This window comes from Rhinoraja longicauda, chromosome 23 (genome assembly GCF_053455715.1).
Source record: "Rhinoraja longicauda isolate Sanriku21f chromosome 23, sRhiLon1.1, whole genome shotgun sequence".
Lineage (NCBI taxonomy): Eukaryota > Metazoa > Chordata > Chondrichthyes > Rajiformes > Arhynchobatidae > Rhinoraja > Rhinoraja longicauda.
The window spans coordinates 30,311,332-30,330,206 of NC_135975.1; the positions used below are offsets into that span (position 1 = coordinate 30,311,332).

The 18,875-nt window shown below is 47.2% G+C and overlaps 1 protein-coding gene across 3 annotated transcripts in view; it reads left to right on the plus strand.

Moving 5' to 3' along the window:
* Window positions 1-18,875, plus strand: part of pde3a (phosphodiesterase 3A, cGMP-inhibited) — a 384,185-nt gene that overhangs the window by 231,246 nt on the left and 134,064 nt on the right. The window contains exon 1 of one of the 3 annotated variants that reach the window (XM_078419980.1): window positions 4,865-4,993. The exons of the other annotated variants lie outside the window; for them this stretch is intronic. Within the exon in view, the coding sequence (XP_078276106.1) occupies window positions 4,970-4,993 (24 nt within the window). The 5' untranslated portion in view covers window positions 4,865-4,969. Of the gene's footprint in view, window positions 1-4,864; window positions 4,994-18,875 lie in introns of those variants that run through there. 3 annotated transcript variants of the gene reach the window in all.

The following is an 18,875-nucleotide window of genomic DNA, read 5'->3' on the forward strand; positions in this document are numbered from 1 at the left end:
ATGTTGGGGGAGTCCAGAACCAGGGGCCACAGTTGAAGAATAAGGGGTAGGCCATTTAGAACTGAGATGAGGAAAAACTTTCTCAGTCAGACAGTTGTGAATCTGTGGAATTCTCTGCCTCAGAAGGCAGTGGAGGCCAATTCTCTGAATGCATTCAAGAGAGAGCTGGGTAGAGCTCTTAAGGATAGCGGAGTCAGGGGGTATGGGGAGAAGGCAGGAACGGGGTACTGATTGAGAATGATCAGCCATGATCACATTGAATGGCGGTGCTGGCTCAAAGGGCCGAATGGCCTCGTCCTGCACCTATTGTCTATTGATACCTGGAACGCGCTGCCATGGCTGGTGCTGGAGGCAGATATGATAGTGGCATTTAAGAGACTTTTGTACAGGTACGTGGATATGCAGGAATGGACAGATATGGATTATGCACAGGTAGATAAGAGATGGTCATGGCATCATGTGCGGCACAGACATTGTGGGCTGAAGGGCCTGTTCTTGCACCTTACAGTTCTAAGGTCAATGTTCTATGCTCAAAATCATTTCTATGATATATATATATATACCGAAACAAGGAACTGCAGAGGATAGTTTACAAAAGAAGACACAAGGTGCTGGAGTAACTCAACGGGTCGGGTAGCATCTCTGGGGAACATGGTTAGGTGACATTTTGGGTTAGGACACTTTCTCAGACCGATTGTTGTGGGGGGAGAAGAAAGCTGGGGAGGGGGGAAGAAAGGAGGGGCAGGACAAAGCCTGATAGGTAACAGGCTGATACAGATGAGGAGGATATTATATATGTACATATCCATATAAATGATATTTATGACCTGAATTTGTGTTGCAACTTGATTTTTGGACATAATGGGTTGGGGAGTAAGCATGAACCTCACCACTAAAGCCAGGTAGAGAGTAAAGAAAAGACACAAAGTGCTGGAGTAACTCAGCGAGTTGGGCAGTATCTGTGGAGAACGTGGATGTAACGTTTCGGGTTGGGACCCTTCTTTAGTCTGGTTGTAGTAGGGGGAAGAAAGCTGGAAGAGAGGTGGAGGGGAGATGGGGGGGTAGGACAAACACTGGCAAATGATAGGTGGATACAGGTGAGGGGGTGGGGGGGCAGGACAAAGCTTGGCAAGTGATAGGTGGATACAGGTGAGGGGGTGGGGGGCAGGACAAAGCTTGGCAAGTGATAGGTGGATACAGGTGAGGGGGTGGGCAGCTGGGATAAGTGACAGTGATGTGATAGTAGTTGTGCGGTGAAATCCACAAAACAATAAGTAGGTCAAAAACAGGAGATGAAGGAGAAACCAAATCATCTTGGTTGGAGCACATGAAACTGTAGGTTCTGCAATCTCAAGCAAAAAAAACCAAATAGTCTGAAGAAGGGTCCAGACCCCGAAACGTCATCTGTCCATTTCTTCCACAGATGATGCCTGAACCGCTGAGTCCCTGCAGAACTCTGTGTCTATATCGTTTTCAAAGCCTGCCTTTGTCGTTGACTTGGCAACTGAGCATTTTTCCATTTGGTTAAAGAATCCCAACTGCTTGTTCAGTGCTTTGTTCTGAAGGAGAGCATGAGTAGTGTTGGAAGATGTCGTGCAGCTACATCGGGTTCTTTCAAGCAGCGATGGTGATCTGTGTTGACTCGTTACTGCTGCACCTTCTGCTGGTCTTGCTGACGTCCCTGCCTCCGTCAGGCCTGTCACAGCCCACACTAACCGAACGTGAGAACTCACAGATCCCACCCTCTTCCACCCTAGCCCCAGAGAAGGTGCAAACTCCACACACACGCGCACACACACAAACACACAGACAGCACCCGAGGTCAGGATCACACCCGCGTCTCTGGCACTGTGAGGCAGCGGCTCTACCCGCTGCGCCACTGTGCCGCCTGGAGTCTTCTTGCCAGTTAGTCTTCCGAGTGTCAGTTGTTTAGTTTCGTCTATTGTCGCCGGCACCGAAGGGCAGTGAAAAGCTTCTGTTGAGTGCTATCCAGTCAGCGGAAAGACTCTACATGATTGCAAACGAGCCATGCACAGTGTACAGATACATGACAAAGGGAATTACATTTAGTGCAAGATAAAGTCCAGTAAGGTCCGATCTAAGATAGTCCAGTGGGTCTAGAAATGAGATAGATGGTAAGTCTAGACCACTCTCTCGTTGATGAAAGGATGATTCAGTTGCTGGATAACAGCTGGGCAGAAAACACACCTGAATCTGGAGGTGTGCGTTTCCACACTTCTGTACCTCTTGCCTGATGGGGGTGTGGAGGAGAGGGAGTGATCAGGGTGAGACTGGTCCTTGATTATGCTACTGGCCTTGCCGAGGCGGTCTGAAGTGTAGCTGGACTCAGTGGAAGGGAGGTTGGTTTGAGTGATGGTCTGGGCTGCGTCCACAATTCTCTGCAATTTCTTTCTGCCTTGGATGGAGCTGTTCCCAAACCATGCTGTGATGCGTCCCAATAAAAGTTGGTGAGAGTTGTAAGGGATGTGCCAAACGTCCTAAACCTTCTCAGAAAGTAGAGGCATTGGTGAGCTTTCTTGGCCATTGCTTTGTTATGGCTGGTCCAGGACGTTGCTGGTGATATTTACTTCGAGGAACTTGAAGCTTTCAACCATCTCTACTACGGCACCATAAATGTGTGGGTATGTGTCCCACTTTTTCAGTCAGAGAGTTGTGAATCTGTGGAATTCTCTGCCTCAGAAGGCAGTGGAGGCCAATTCTCTGAATGCATTCAAGAGAGAGCTAGATAGAGCTCTTAAGGATAGTGGAGTCAGGGGGTATGGGGAGAAGGCAGGAACGGGGTACTGATTGAGAATGATCAGCCATGATCACATTGAATGGCGGTGCTGGCTCGAAGGGCCGAATGGCCTCCTCCTGCACCTATTGTCTATTGTCTATTGTTTCCTGAAGTCGATCACTAGATCCTTTGTGGACCTCATCGAACCAAAGCAAAATGATATCCCTGGCCCCCATCCCAACCATAATATCATTGGGTTCAGTGAGGCATTAGTGAATCTGATGGTGACCTTAAAACTATCACTGCCTTTTTTTATCTACTGCTTTATAATACCAGAGTGTGGTTTAGGTGTAGATTTATAATTGTCATGTGGTACCACGGAACAGTGAAAAGCTTTGTTTCGCATGCTGTCCTAACAGATCAGATATACCATCCCTAAGAAACCTTGTGTTATTAAAGTTAATTATGTCAATGGGGAAAAGAGGTGTCAGGGGCTGTGTGTGGGAAGAAACTGCAGATGCTGGTTTAAATCAGACACAAAAGGCTGGAGTAATTCAGCGGGTCAGAGAGCATCTCTGGGGAAAATGAATAGGTGACGTTTCGGGTCGAGACACTTCTTCAGTCCGAAGGTGTTAGAGGCTAGTGAGTTTCAGACTCACAATTGCAAAATTGTTTTTAGGTTTAGGTTTAGATTTATTACTGTCACGTGGTACTGAGCAACAGTGAAAATCTTTGTCTTGCATGCTATCTAATCAATTCAGGTAATACCATGTTTAAATACAATCAAGTCAAACTCAAGTAGGTAGGGCAAAGGGGAAGATACCGAGTGCAGAATATAGTCTCAGCACTGTAGCGCACCAGTTCCAAAGTCAAAGTCTGTCAGATGAAATTTGTCTTAAGGCTTCTGAGCATCTTAGCAGCACTCCCCTCTTAGCTTCACTCAGTGGTCAGTGTGTCTGAAGAAGGGTCCCGACCTGAAACGTCACCTATCCATGTTCTCCAGAGATACTGCCTGACCCGCCGAGTTACTCCAGCACTTTGTGTCCTTCTGTGGTCAGTGTGTCTGTCGTGGGATTAAAATGTTTACAAATGCTCTGTTTTTTATGTGAGCTGGAAGAATTATTCATACATTCCTATTAAACCCAGTGGTCCTCAAGATGATCTTAGAACGGCACAATTGTGCAGCTGGTAGAGCTGCTGCCTCACAGCGCCAGAGACCCAGGTTCGATCCTGACCTCGGGTGCTGTCTGTGTGTGTGGAGTTTGCACGTTCTCCCTGTGACCTCGTCGGTTTCTTCTGGGTGCTCCGGTTTTCACCTACATCCCAAAGATGTGCATGTTTGTAGGTTCATTGGCCTCTCTAAAATTGCCCCTAGTGTGTAGGGAGTGGATGAGAAAGTGGAATGACTTAGAGCTATGTGAACAGCTGATCGATGGTCAGCATGGTGAGACAAAGGGCCTGTTTCCATGCTGAATCTCGAAACTAAACTGAAGAAGGTTGCTCCAATGTAAAGAGGGGTCCAAATGTTCAACAGTTGCATGTTTCCACCAGTACCAATGAAACAATACATCACAGTGTGATAGAGTCATACAGCACGGGAAAAGCCCCCAAGTCCCAGCTCATCCCTGCCGACCAAGATGCCCTATCTAAGCAACTCCCATTTGCCTACATTTGGCTAAAACTTTCTTATACCTGTCCAAATGCCTTTTAAATGTTGTTATTGTATCTCCCTCAACTACCTCCTCTGGCAATCCATTCCTTACACCCAACACCCTCTCCCTTTAAACCTACACTCTCTGGATCCTGATTAACCTACCCGATCTATTCACCCTATCTGTTCCCCTCATGATTTTATACACTGGTACTGATTGTGATTGATCAGCCATGATCACATTGAATGGCGGTACGGTGCTGGCTCGAAGGGCCGAATGGCCTACTCCTGCACCTATTGTCTATTGATCTATTGATCTATTGTCCTCAATGAATTCACCCCTCAACCTCTTGCACTGCAAGGAATCCAGTCCGTGCCTGCCCAACCTCTCCCAATAGCAAAGTTCCTCGAGTCCTGCCAACATAAATCTTCTCTGCACTTTTTCAACTTAATGACATCTTTCCTATTCCAGGGTGACCAAAGGTGCACACCGTACTACAAATGTGGCCTCACCGACATCTTGTACAACGGTAACATAAGGTCCCAACTTCTATACTCAATTGTGTAGGAAGGAACTGCAGATGCAGTACTCCAAAGACGTACAGGTATGTAGGTTAATTGGCTGGGTAAATGTAAAAATTGTCCCTAGTGGGTGGTGTAGGATAGTGTTAATGTACGGGGATCGCTGGGCGGCACGGACTTGGAGGGCCGATAAGGCCTGTTTCCGGCTGTATATATATGATATGATATGATATGTTGGTTTAAACCGAAGATAGACACAAAATGCTGGAGTAACTCAGCGGGACAGGCAGCATCTCTGGAGAGAAGGAATGAGTGACATTTCAGGTCGAGACCCTACTTCTAAGGGTCTCGACCCAAAACATCACCCATTCCTTCTCTCCAGAGATGCTACCTGTCCCATTGAGTAACTCCAGCATTTTGTGTCTATCTTCTATACTAAATACCCTGACTGATAAAGGCCAACATGCCAAAAGCCTTCTTCACCACTATTTACCTATGACACCACCTTTGGGAAACTAGGTACCTGTACTGCTTGATCCCTCTGTTCTACAACACTCCCCAGGGCCCTACCGTTCACTGTGAAGGCCCTGCCCTGGTTTGGCTTCCCAAAATGCCACATCTCACACTTACCTGCTTTAAATTGCATTAGAGGGCCGAATGGCCTACTCCTGCACCTATTGTCCATTGTATATTGTCTAAGAGCGACATGGTGGCGCAGTAGTAGAGTCGCTGCCTTACAGCGCCAGAGACCTGGGTTCGATCCTGACGATGGGTGCTGTCTGTATGAAGTTTGTACATTCTTCCTGTGACCACTTAGATTTCTCTGGGTGCCTCGATTTCTTCCCACATTCCAAAGATGTGTGGGTTTATAGGTTAATTGGCCTCAGTGTGTCGGGTGAACGTTGTGCATGGGTGAACGTTGGTCAGTGTGGACTCGGTGGACCGAAGGGCCTGTTTCCACGCTGTATCTCGAAACTAAAGTAAACTAGTTTCCGGGGAGTGTCACTGCTTGCACCCATATATCCCTTCGTTATCACCTCTTCCACAGCCAGCAATAGACCATTGTGGGCTCCACCTTTCCTTGGTCGTCAGTGCCGGCTCTGATTTGGTCAGAACCTTTTCATACCTCTAGTTTCCCTCCCCCCTGACTCTCAGTCTGAAGAAGGGTCTCCAACCGAAACATCACCTATTCCTTTTGTCCAGAGAGGCCCGAGTAACTCAAGCATTTTGTGTCTATCTTCGGTCTAGACTATACGAAGCTCCATTTGCCATGGCTTGGCCCATCTTGTTTCTCGTCCTTCTTGTTGTAGCCATCAGTAGGTGAGGTCAGGGAAGAAAGTGCCAATATACTTAAGCTCCTGGCCCAGAGAGTGGATTATTTGTTCAAGCCTCAGAGTATGGCGCTCATTCTGCAGGCACTCGTTTAAGCCCAGGGTCGAAGCCTTGAATTAAGAGCAGTGTTGTTCACATGAGTTGCCCATCAACAAAGGCACGTTGTTCCAGACCAGGCTGCTAGAGGGATGCAATATTTAAATAAAAAACATCTGTACGTCCGTGCGGGTGGATGACAAGGACTCCTTGTGAGAATTTGCAACCATTTCATAGTCAGGCTACTTGTGTGCCTTTGGAATCTATTCAAAAGGCATCAACACTGGGCTTGCACCAAGAAACCACTCTTCAAGCTGCAAACTCGTGGCCTTGTCTTCAGTCATCATGTATCGTCTTTCCGCTGACTGGGTTCGCACGCGCCAAAAGCTTTTCACTGTACCTCGGTACACGTGACAATAAACGAAACTGAACTAAGGACCAGTCTCACCCCGGTCTCTCCCTCTCTCCCCTCTCCCCAACAGGCAAGAGGTACAGAAGTGTGAAAGTGCACACCTCCAGTTTCTTGCCAGCTGTTATCAGGCAACTGAACCATCCTTTCAACCACTAGAGAGCGGTCCTGACCTCCCACCTACCTCATTGGAGACACTCGGACTATCTTTAATTGGACTTTACTGGATTTTACCTTGCACTAAACACTATACCCTTCATCCTGTATCTGTACACTGTGGCTGGCTTGATTATAATCATGTATAGTCTTTCTGTTGACTGGATAGTACGCAACTAAAAGGTTTTTCACTGTACCTCAGTACATGTGACAATAAAGTAAACTAAACTAGTCATTATTCCCTAAAGGAATGCACCTGTGGGTTCAGCAGCAGGCCCAGAGCCAGACGGTGGTGAATCTGTGGAATTCTTTGCCACAGATGGCGGTGGAGGCCAAGTCATTGAGTATCTTTAAAGCGGAGATCAATAGGTTCATAATTAGTAAGGGCATCAAACGTCATAGGGGGAAGGCAGGAGAATGGGGATGGAGAGGGGAAAATGGATCAGCCATGACCGAACGGTGGAGTAGACTCGATGGACCAAATGGCCTCATTCTGCTCCTTTGTCTCATGGCCTTATGATCTACTCTCCAGGAGATGGAGAGGCCAAAGCTGCAGTGACACTGACAGCAGTCCGGTGTACCTTTTCACAAGACAGGCACAACTGTTCAGAAAGGAACTGTAACTAAAGATAGACACAAAATACTGGAGTAACTCAGCGGGACAGACAGCATCTCTGGATGGAAGAAATGGGTGACGTTTCGGGTCGAGACCCTTCTTCAGATTGAGCCCATTACCGGTATCCAGCGGCTTCCTCTTGATGATAGTACTGATTGTGGGTGGCGTTCCTCTGCTGCAGAGGTTTGCCACAGTCAAGAGTCAAGAGTATTTAATTGCAGCGGTAGAGCTACTGGCTTACAGCGCCAGTGACCCGGGTTTGACCCTGACTACGGGTGCTGTCTGTATTGAGTTTGTACGTCATCCCCGTGACCTGTGTGGGTTTTCTCCAAGATCTTCGGTTTTCCCCCACACTCCAAAGATGTACAGATTTGTAGGCTGATTGGCTTGGTATAAATGTACCAGCACTTGCAGTTCCTTCCTTTTAGGATTGTATTGAAATAGTCATAGAGACATAGAGGCATACAGTTTGGAAGCAGGCCCTTCGGCCCAACTTGCCCATGTCGGCCATCATGTCTCAGCTACATTACTCCCCATCTGCCTGCATTTAGCTCATATCCCTTGAAACCTGTCCTATCCACGTACCTTTCTAATTATTTCTTAAATGTTGGGATAGTCCCTGCCTCAACTACGTCATCTGGCAACTCGATCCATACATTCACCACCCTTTGTGTGGAAAAGTTACTCTTCAGATGCCTCTTAAATCTTTTCCCCTTCACTTTAAACTGATGTCCTCTGGTCCTCGATTCCCCTACTCTGGACAAGAGACTGTGCATCTACCCGATCTATTCCTCTCGTGGAATGGCACTGATTTGCACAAAGTAACATGTATAAATGGTAAAGTGGAAGATCGTTCAGTGAGACAATATCGAGGTGATATCCATTTGTTTTAATTCATGCAAACTTTCTTCCATCACCTTAAAACTATTCAGCATTGAAAGGCACAGCGCAGGAACAGGCCCTTCAGCCCACAATGTCCATGCTGAACATGATGCCAAGATAAACTAATCTCCTCTGCCTGCAGGTGATCTATTCCCTTCATTCGCTGCCCACCCATGTACCTATCTAAAACCACCTTAAACACCACTATTGTATTCTCCTCCACCACCACCAGCCCTGCCAGTGTGTTCTAGCCACTCACCACTCTGTTTGTAAGTCAACTTGCCCTGCACATCACCTTTAAAATTTGTCCCTCTCACCTCAGAGCTGCGCCCTTTATGCTTGACAGATAGAAACATAGAAACATAGAAAATAGGTGCAGGAGTAGGCCATTCGGCCCTTCGAGCCTGCACCGCCATTCAATATGATCATGGCTGATCATCCAACTCAGTATCCCGTACCTGCCTTCTCTCCATACCCCCTGATCCCTTTAGCAACAAGGGCCACATCTAACTCCCTCTTAAATATAGCCAAGGAACTGGCCTCAACTACCTTCTGTGGCAGAGAATTCCACAGATTCACCACTCTCTGTGTGAAAAGAAACTTTCTCATCTCGGTCCTAAAAGACTTCCCCCTTATCCTTAAACTGTGACCCCATCACCAACCGGGAGGGCACTGTGGCACAGTGGTAGTGCCACTGCCTCACAACGCCAGAGACCTGGGTTCCATCCTGTCCTTGGGTGCTGTCTGTATGTGGGGTTTGCACGTTCTCCCAAAGACATGCAAGTTTGTAGGTTAATTGACCCTCTGTAAAATTGACCCTAATGTATGAGACGGCAGTGGACGAGAAAGTGGGATAACATAGAACTAGTGCGAACGGGTGATCGGCGGTTGGAGTGGACTCGGTGGGCCGAAGGGCCTGTTTTCATACTGTGTCTCTAAACCAAACTAAACTAACCTAAACCAAACCAAACCGAATCACAGATGCACAGAATCTCCAGTCCGAGAAGCAACCTTCCACATCACTCTCTGCTTCCTTCCACGAAGCCAATTCTGTGTCCAGTTATAGACACGAAGAGCTGGAGTAACCCAGCAGGTCAGGCAGCATCTCTGGGGAACATGGACAGGTGACATTTCAGGATGGGACCCTTCTTCAGATCTCAGTCCCCAATCAGCTAGCTATCTCTAAGATCCCACGCGATCTGACATTTAAAATAGACTGAAAGATACAGCATGGAAACAGACTCTCCGGCACACCAAATCCACACCAATCATCAGTTCACCTTAGTTCTGCGTTATGCCAATTTTGCATCCATCCCCTACAGACTAGGGGTAATTCACAGAGGGCCAATTAACCTACAAATCCGCTCGTCTTTGGGATGTGGGAGGAAACTACACTCGTGGGAGAGTCTAGCACAAGAGGTTTACAGACTAAGAATAAAAGGACATGCCTATAGAAAGGAGATGAGGTGGCATTTCTATCGTCAGCAGGTGGTGAATCTGTGGAATTCTTTGCCACAGACGGCCATGGAGGCCGTTATTGTGTATTTTTAAGGCGGAGATCGACAGATTGTTCATTAGTACGGGTGTCAGGGGTTATGGAGAGAAGGCAGCAGAATGGGGTTGAGAGTGAAAGATAGTTCAGCCATGATTGAATGGCGAAATCGACTTGATGGGCCGAATGGCCTAATTCTGCTCCGGTGAATTACGAACTCGTGAAAGGGGAGCACCCGGAGGAAGCCCACGTGGTCCCAGCGAGAGCGTGCAATCCCCGCACACAGGCAGCACCCGTGGCCAGGATCGAACCCGCGTCCCTGACGTTGTGAGGCAGCAGCTCTACCAGCTGCGCCACTGTGGCGGAGACTGTTTATACTTAAGCAAACTGCAAACTAAATGTGAACTTTGAAATGCTAACTCGTGGAACAGAGTGCTACCTCGTGTGATAGAGCTGGCTGTTTGAGAGGAGAATGAGTCCTGACTTGGGGAGAGGGATATAGATTCGAAACCAAAAGATATTTTAAAAAGTTGGCAGAGTGTTCCTGCTTTTATAGCCCTCGTTCTCAGAACTCATTAAAAAAAAATAACATCCAGAAGAATCCACCACTCTTTAAATAATCTTATATAATGCTTTGAAATCTGCACTGCCCGGAGCAACCAATGTAAAGTAAAATAAATTGCAGATGCTGGAAATATCAGTAAGGACATTTCAGTAATTACTGGAGATACTCAGCAGGTCAGGCGGCATCTGTGGAGAGAGAATCCGAGTTAATGTTACAGGTGGACACAAAGCGCTGGAGTACCTCAGGCAGCCTCGCTGGAGAAAAAGGACTGGCCATTCTTCAGTCCCCACCCGAAATATCACCCATCGTTTTTCTCCAGAGTTGCTGCCTGACCCACTGAGTTACTCCAGCAGTTTGTGACTATCTTCAGATACCATAGTGCCATTTTAAGAGGGTTTTATAGAGGGACATGGAGGAATATGAATCACGTGCGGGCAGAGGAGATTGGTTTATCTTGGCATTATGTTCGGCATGGACATTGTCCACGAAGGGCCTGTTGGCCTTGGTATCGTGTTCGGCACAGACACTTGTCGGCCGAAGGGCCCGCTCTTGTGCTCTACTGTTCTGCGCACCATATCATCATCATCATATCATATATATACAGCCGGAAACAGGCCTTTTCGGCCCACCAAGTCCGTGCCGCCCAACGATCCCCATACATTAACACTATCCTACACCCACTAGGGACAATTTTTACATTTACATTTACCCAGCCAATTAACCTACATACCTGTACGTCTTTGGAGTGTGGGAGAAATCTGTCGATCTCCGCCTTAAAAATACACCATGTTCTAAGTCTCTGGAGTGGGACTTGAAACGACAACCTCGTGACTCAAGAGGGAAGGCTGCCTTGCAAGCTGTAACTGATGAAGGATGCCAACCTGTGCCAACGTTACTTCAGGGGTGAAACTACCAACCCCAATGTGGAGCAATGAGTGGCACTAGTGGTACAGCTGGTAGAGCTCTAGTTTAGATTTAGAGAGAGAGATACAGCACGGAAACATGCCCTTTGGCCCACTGAGTCCGCGCCGACCAGCGATCACCCCGTACACTAGCACTATCCTACACACACTAGGGACAATTTACAATTTTATCAAAGTCAATTAACCTATTCGGATTCGGATTGCGGGACGAAACTGGAGCACCCGGGGAAAACCCATATGGTCACGAGGAGAACGTACAAACTTCATGCAGACAGCACCCGTAGTCAGGATCGAACCCTGATCTCTGGCGCTGTAAGGCAGTGACCCTACCGCTGCGCCACCGTGCCGCACAGACTCTTTGTTGGCTGCAGCTACTAAAAATAGAGACAAAGTGTTGGAGGAACTCAGAGGTTTCAGGCAGCATCTGTGGAGGGAATGGACAGGCAACGTTTTGGGTCTTGAATCTTCTTCAGACTAATTGTAGCAGAGGGGAGAGAAAGCTGGAAAAGGGAGGTGAGGTTCTCCTCCTCACTCCATCAGTCTGAAGAAGATCCCAACCTGAAACATCACCTGTCCATTCCCTCCAGAGATGCTGCCTGACCCACTGAGTTCCTCCAGCACTTTTGTTTTGTAAAGCAGCATCTGCAGTTCCTTGTGACTCAAATAGCATTGCTGAGTACATTCATAGAACATATTACAGTACAGTGCTAGCGCAAGAACAGGCCCTTCAGCCCATCATGTACGTGCTAACCGTGATCCCAAGACCATCTCTTAACTCAAGACAGACACAAAATGCTGGAGCAACTCAGCGGGTCAGGCAGCATCTCTGGAGAAAAGGAATAGGTGACATTTCTGATCGAAACCTTTCTTCGCCCTGAAGAAAAGCCTCAACCCGAAACGTCACCTAATACTTTTTTCCAGAGATACTGCCTGGCCCACTGAGTTACTCCAGCACTTTGTGTTCTTCTTTGGTGTAAACCAGCATCTGCAGTTCCTTCCTACACCTTGTAACTACCAGCGTCCACCCCCTCGCACCCTAAAGCTGTGCCCTCTAGTCTTTGACAATTCCACCCGGGGGAAAATATGATTCTGACTGTCTGTCATGTCTATGCTACTCCTAGCTTTATATCCTTCCATCAGGTCTCCCCTCGATCTCTGGTGCTGAAGAGAGAACAATGCAAGTTTATCGAACCACTCCTGATTGCTGTACTCCCTATTTTGAAGGGGGGCACTGAACCTTTCTTCAAATTTCCTGGATCAACATTCAGCCCCAACCATAATGCGATCGCCAATCTCGCCAGAAGGACATGTGACCCAGTCTTTTTGCTGCCAGTGTTTGTGGGAGTTGCTGTGCAGAACATTTCCTGCAGTCCCAGAGTAACTACATTACAAAACTACTTCAGATTGGGTTTAGTTTAGTTTAGTTTAGTTTAGAGATCCCGCTTCGGCTCCCCGAATCCGCGCCGGCCAGTGATTCCCGCATACGAATCGCTGTATGTCCTGCACACACTCGGGACAATTTACCAAGCCAATTAACTATCAAACCCGTACGCCTTTGGAGTGTGCAAGGAAACCGGAGATCCTGGAGAAACCCACGCAGGTGGACGGGGAGAACGTACAAACTCCGTACAGACGGCACCCGTAGTCAAGATCGAACCAGGGTCTCTGGCGCGGTAAGGCAGCTTCTCAACCACTGTGCCGCCCTGAATGATAGACGTACATACAATTATGCGAGGTGTTGATATTGTGGACAATCAGAATATTTTCCCAGAATGGAAATATCAAATACTAAAGGGCAGAGCCTGAAGGTGAGAGGGGCAACATTTGAAGATGTGCAGGGCAAGTTTTCTACGCAGAGAGTGGTCGGTGCCCGGAACGTGCTGCCAGGGGTGGTGGTGGAGGCAGATACGATAGTGGCATTTACGAGGCCGCTGGATACGCACATGAACAAGCAAGGATGTGGTTCACGTGCAGCAGAGGCAATTAGTTTATCTTGGCATCATGTTCGCCATGATGGGCCAAAGGGCCTGTTCCTGTGCTGTTCACTGCTTTGCTTTGTCATGTGGTATTCTACGTGTGGGATTAGATGGATCTGCTGCCATGTGAATACACAATCCCTCAGGAAGCATTACATAAAACCAATATCTCTATTCACAATATGAGCCGGGATGATTCCCGGATGCCGTTACCAACACTTATTTCTCAAGCTGTGAACCAATTCATTGCTCACTTTTCTGTTTATTGGATCACGGAGTGTGCAAAGTAACTGCTATGTTTGTCTAGAATTACTTCTCAGATGCGATTAATTAGTTGTGAAATATCGCAGCCTGTTTGCAAGTGACGTCAGAACTTTGAGAGGAGCCTATTTCCAACAGCACTCAGACCAACACAAAATATTGTCTGACTTCAAACAGATTTATTGCATGGGCACTAAAGCGCTCTGTTTTACGACCCGCTGCCCACAATCCACTTGATTCCTTCTAGATAACAGCGGCGCATCTGTTCGAGCCGCTGCCTCACAGCGCCGGAAACCCGGGCTCAATCCTGACCTCTGTGTGTGTGGAGTCTGCGTGCTCTCCCTTTGGACCGCGTGGGTTTTCTCCGGGTGCTCAGTTTTCCTCCCACATCCCAAAGACGTGTGGGTTTGTTGTTCATTGGCCCTCCGTAAATTGCCCCTAGTGTGCAGGGAGTGGACGAGAAAGTGGGATATTATAGAACTAGTGTGAACGGGTGATTGATGGTTGGTGTGGACTCGGTGGGCCGAAGAGCCTGTTTCCATGCTGTATCTTTCAATCAGTCAATGGCCATGATGATAGAATTTGGGCTGGACAAATGTGAGTTGAATTTCTCAACGATGCGATGATCTTCAGCTCGAACTCTGGCAATTGATGGATGCCTGGGGAAATTGCACAAATACCTCACTAACAAGATAGACACAAAATGCTGGATTAACTCAGTGGGACAGACAGCATCTCCGGAGGGAAGGAATGGGTGATGCTTCGGGTCGAGAACCCTTCTTCGGACTCACCGCACCAACACCCAGCGGAGAATTACTCTAGCGGAGATCACGGATATTGAAAGGCCTGGATAAAGTGGAGGTAGAGAGGATGTTTCCACTAGTGGGAGAGTCTAGGACCAGAGGCTATAGCATGTATAGTAAAAAGCATTTGGCTGTGCGCTATCCCGTCCAAGAAAAGACTATGCATGAATGCAATCGGGCCGTCCATAGTGCACAGATTCCGATTGTTTGGGGGGGGGGGGGGGGGATGAAGGGTGGGTGGGATAGTGGGAGAAATGGGTGCATACGAGAGTGGGGGAATGTACAGGGAAGAGAGTGGGAGGGAGGAAATTGGAGGTAACAGCTAATCTTCGTCCCAATTCCCAGTGCTTTATTTGTTACCATACCACGCATTGGTACAACATAATGGGACCTCGAAAAAGTTAAACGTCATTATTTCGTTTAGCAGCTGCGTGACCATGTATGTTTATTAACGTGCCCACCTGTCTTCAGAAAAAGCACCGCACTTCCATTAATCCACCAGTGTAATCAAGGACCAGTTCTCACCCGGCCACTCCCTCTTCTCCCCTCTCCGATCAGGCAGGAGATATCGAAGTGTGAAAATGCACACCTTCAGACTCAGGGACAGTTTCTTCCCAGCGGTCCTGACCTCCCATCTACCCCATTGGACACCTTTGAACTATGTTTCTTTGGGCCTTACTGGACTTTATCTTGCACGAAGCATTATTCTCTTTATCGTGTATCTGTGTACTGCGGATGGCTCGATTGTAGTCATGTATTGTCCTCCCGCTGACTAGTTAGCGCACGACAAAAGCTTATAGACGATAGACAATAGGTGCAGGAGTAGGCCATTCGGCCCTTCGAGCCAGCACCGCCATTCAATGTGATCATGGCTGATCATTCTCAAACAGTACCCCGTTCCTGCCTTCTCCCCGTACCCCCCTGACTCCGCTATCCTTAAGAGCTTTATCTAGCTCTCTCTTGAATGCATTCAGATGAATTGGCCTCCACTGCCTTCTGAGGCAGAGAATTCCACAGATTCACAACTCTCTGACAATAGATAAACTTAATTAATCTTGACTTCATGTCAATTGGTCCTGTCTGAGTGAGAGCGGTGTGTTGCTATTCTTTGGAGCATTTGATGTTGAGATGTGAGCCCATGTAGGTCATCAAATGGCTTTCGAAACCTTCCTTTGCATCTCCTTGAGTCTGAGGTGAAACCTAAAGAAATGTCATGACATTGCAGTCTGACAGGATCACTTCGATAATTGCTCCCCTGTCTCCGTGAAAACACATGACTAATAATAGAGCCAATGAGCTGCTGTGTATTTGAGAGACAACTTGATGTAATGCGGCATAATTTTAAAAGCAGATTGAATAAAAACATTCATTGAAATTGAAGGTCTTGAACTCGAGTTGCCCCTGGCGACGAAGTAGAAACGAAGAACTGCAGATGCCGGCTAATACACAAGAGGACAGAAAGTGCTGGAGTAACTCAGCGGGTCAGGCAGCGTCTCTGGAGAACATGGATAGGTGAAGTTTCAGGTCGGGACCCTTCTTCAGACACACTGCCTCACTATTCAGTCAGAAGTAGCGTCCCAACCCAAAACGTTACTTCCTCATGTTCTCCAGCACTTTGTGTCCTTTTCCCCCATGGTGAAGTTCATAAAAATTCATGTCATTAGAGCAGAATTAGGCCATTCGGCCCATCGAGTCTACTCCACTATTCAATCATGGCTGATCTATATTCCCACTCAATCCCATTCCCCTGCCTTCTCCCATCACTTTGAGACCCTTACTAATTGAGAACCTATCAATCTCTGCTTTAATAATACCCAATATTCCGTAGCCATCTATGGCAATGAATTCCACAGATTCACCACCCTCTGACTAAAGAAATTCCATCTCAACTCTTTTCTAAAGGTATGTCTTTCTATTCTGAGGCTGTGCCCTCGGGTCCTAGATTCTTCCACTAGTGGAAACATCCTTTCCACATCCACTCTATCCAAACCTTTTACTATTCGGTAAGTTTCAATGAGGTCCTCCCTCATCCTTCTAAACTCCGGCGAGTACAGGCCCAGTGCTGTCAAACGCTCATCGTATGTAAACCCACTCATCCCCAGGATCATTCCCGTAAAGTTCCTCTGGACCCTCTCCAACGCCAGCACATCCTTCCTCAGATATGGGGCCCAAAACTGCTCTCAATACTCCAACTGCAGTCTGGCCAGTGCCTTATGAAGCTCCAGCATTACCTCCCCGTTTTTATATTCCAGTCCTCTCGAAATAATGTTAACATTGAATTTGCCTTCCTTACTACCAATTCAACTTGCATATTATCCTTTTGGGAATCCTGCACCAGCACTCCCTAATCCCTTTGCAATTCTGATTTCTGAATCCTCGCCCCATTTAGAAAATAGTCTACGCTTTTATTCCTGCTATCAAAATGCATGACTCCACACTTTGCTACGCTGTATTCCATCTGCCACTTCTCTGCCCACTCTCCCCACCTGTCCGAGTCCTTCTGTAAACTCCCTGCTTCCTCTACACTACCTGACCATCCATCTATCTTCATATCATCTGCAAACCTGGCCACAAAGCCATCAATATTCCATCAGCCAAATCATTGATATGCACACGTGAAGAATAGAAGGCCTAACAGTGACCCCTCTGGAACACCAGGGAAACATGCAATGAATAAATAAACTATTTAGTTAGCATAGAACGTAGAACAGTGAAACACAAGAACAGGCTCCTCGGCCGACATTGTCTATTCCGAACATGATGCCAAGATCATCACTTATCCACCTGTACAGAACCCATTCCCTGCATATCCATGCATCTATCCAAAAGTCTTCTAAATGCCGCTACTGTATCTGCTTCAACCATCAGCCACAGCGGCGCGTTCCAGGCACCCACCGCCCCCCCCCCCCCCTCCGTGTAAAAGTCTTGTCCCACACATCTCCTTGAAACTTTGCCCCCTCACCTTCAAGCAGTGCCCTCACGTAGTTGAAGATGAAGTCGAGGAGAGTTTGCAGCTTTGAACCCTACGTTACAGTGAGTGACAGGCACTGTGAAAGGTTATTTTTCAGGGAGAGGATATTTGTTTACGAATGCGCCAGGAAAAACTGCCAAACCTCCAGGATTGCGCCAGGGACTCCAGGAATTCCGGATTCATTTCCAAGATATTGCTATAAGGCACCAAATAGAAGACTCACAGAGGAAGACATAACATCATTTTCTTTGAATACTTCTATTTAGTAGTTGTGCAAATAGTGCGGATGAGGAAAAGAAATGCGACTTAACTATCAGTTCCATTTGGGGTCAGAGCCTTGTGCCGTCCGGACGCGTGAAAAATGGCACTGGGAGAGAGCAAGGCAGGGAGATTTTGGAGTAATGTGTGCAGTTCTGGTCGCCTCAATACAGGAAGGACGTGGAGGCTTTGGAGAGGGTGCAGAAGAGGTTCACCAGAACGCTGTCAGGATCAGAGGGTATGAGCTACCGGGAGAGATTGGACATACTTGGATTGTTTTTTGTCTGGAACGCCAGAGGTTACGGAGAGACCTGATAGAAGTATTTTAAATTCTGAGAGGCGTAGACAGGTGGACAGTCAAAAGCTTTTTCCCCAGGGTGGAAATGTCAAAGAAGAGAGGGCATAGCTTTAAGGCGAGGGGGTCAAAGTTTAAAGGAGATGTGCAAGGCAAGATTTTTTACACAGAGGGCGGCAAGTGCCTGGAACAAGCTGCCGGGGTTGGTGGTGGAAGCTGATACAAATAGAGGTATTGAAGAGGCTTTTAGAAAGCCACAAGGATATGCAGGGTGGAGGGATATGGATCACGTGCAGGCAGTGGAGATTAGTTTATCTTGGCATTATGTTCGGCACAGACATTGTGGGCTGAAGGGCCTGTTCCTGTGCTGTACTATGTTCTACGTTCGATGTTAAGACGACTTTCATGACCAAACCCGAATTGGCAATCCAGTTAATTAAGATAGACATAAAATGCTGAAGTAACTTGCTGCCTGACCCGCTGAGTTACTCCAGCATTTTGTGCCTTTCTTTGGTGTAAGCCAGCCTCTGCAGTTCCTTCCTACACATTTTGTCAATGCAGTTGGCAGACCAAACACAACTACTTTAAAAAGTCTGTTTTTCATTCAGGAATTTCACGAGAGAGTTCAAATAAAATACATGACAGCCTTTTATTTATTTAACAAATCAAATAAAATTAATGAAAGGAAAGAAAACACTCAGCAAACTCTCAAAGGTCTGGAACAAAATATCAGTTATGTGCTGCTGCTTTATCAGATTTTCACGTCTGAAATATCTCAATAGTAACAAATTTCAAACTTCGATTTACCCGGAGTATAAATATCATCCTATCTGGTTGCCTGGATGTGAAGGCTTTGGAGTGGGTGCAGAAGAGGTGTACCAGAATGGTGTAGGGAGGAACTGCAGATGCACCAAAGATGGACACAAAATGCTGGAGTAACTCAGCGGGTCAGACAGCGTCTCTGGAGAAAAGGAATAGGTGACGTTTCGG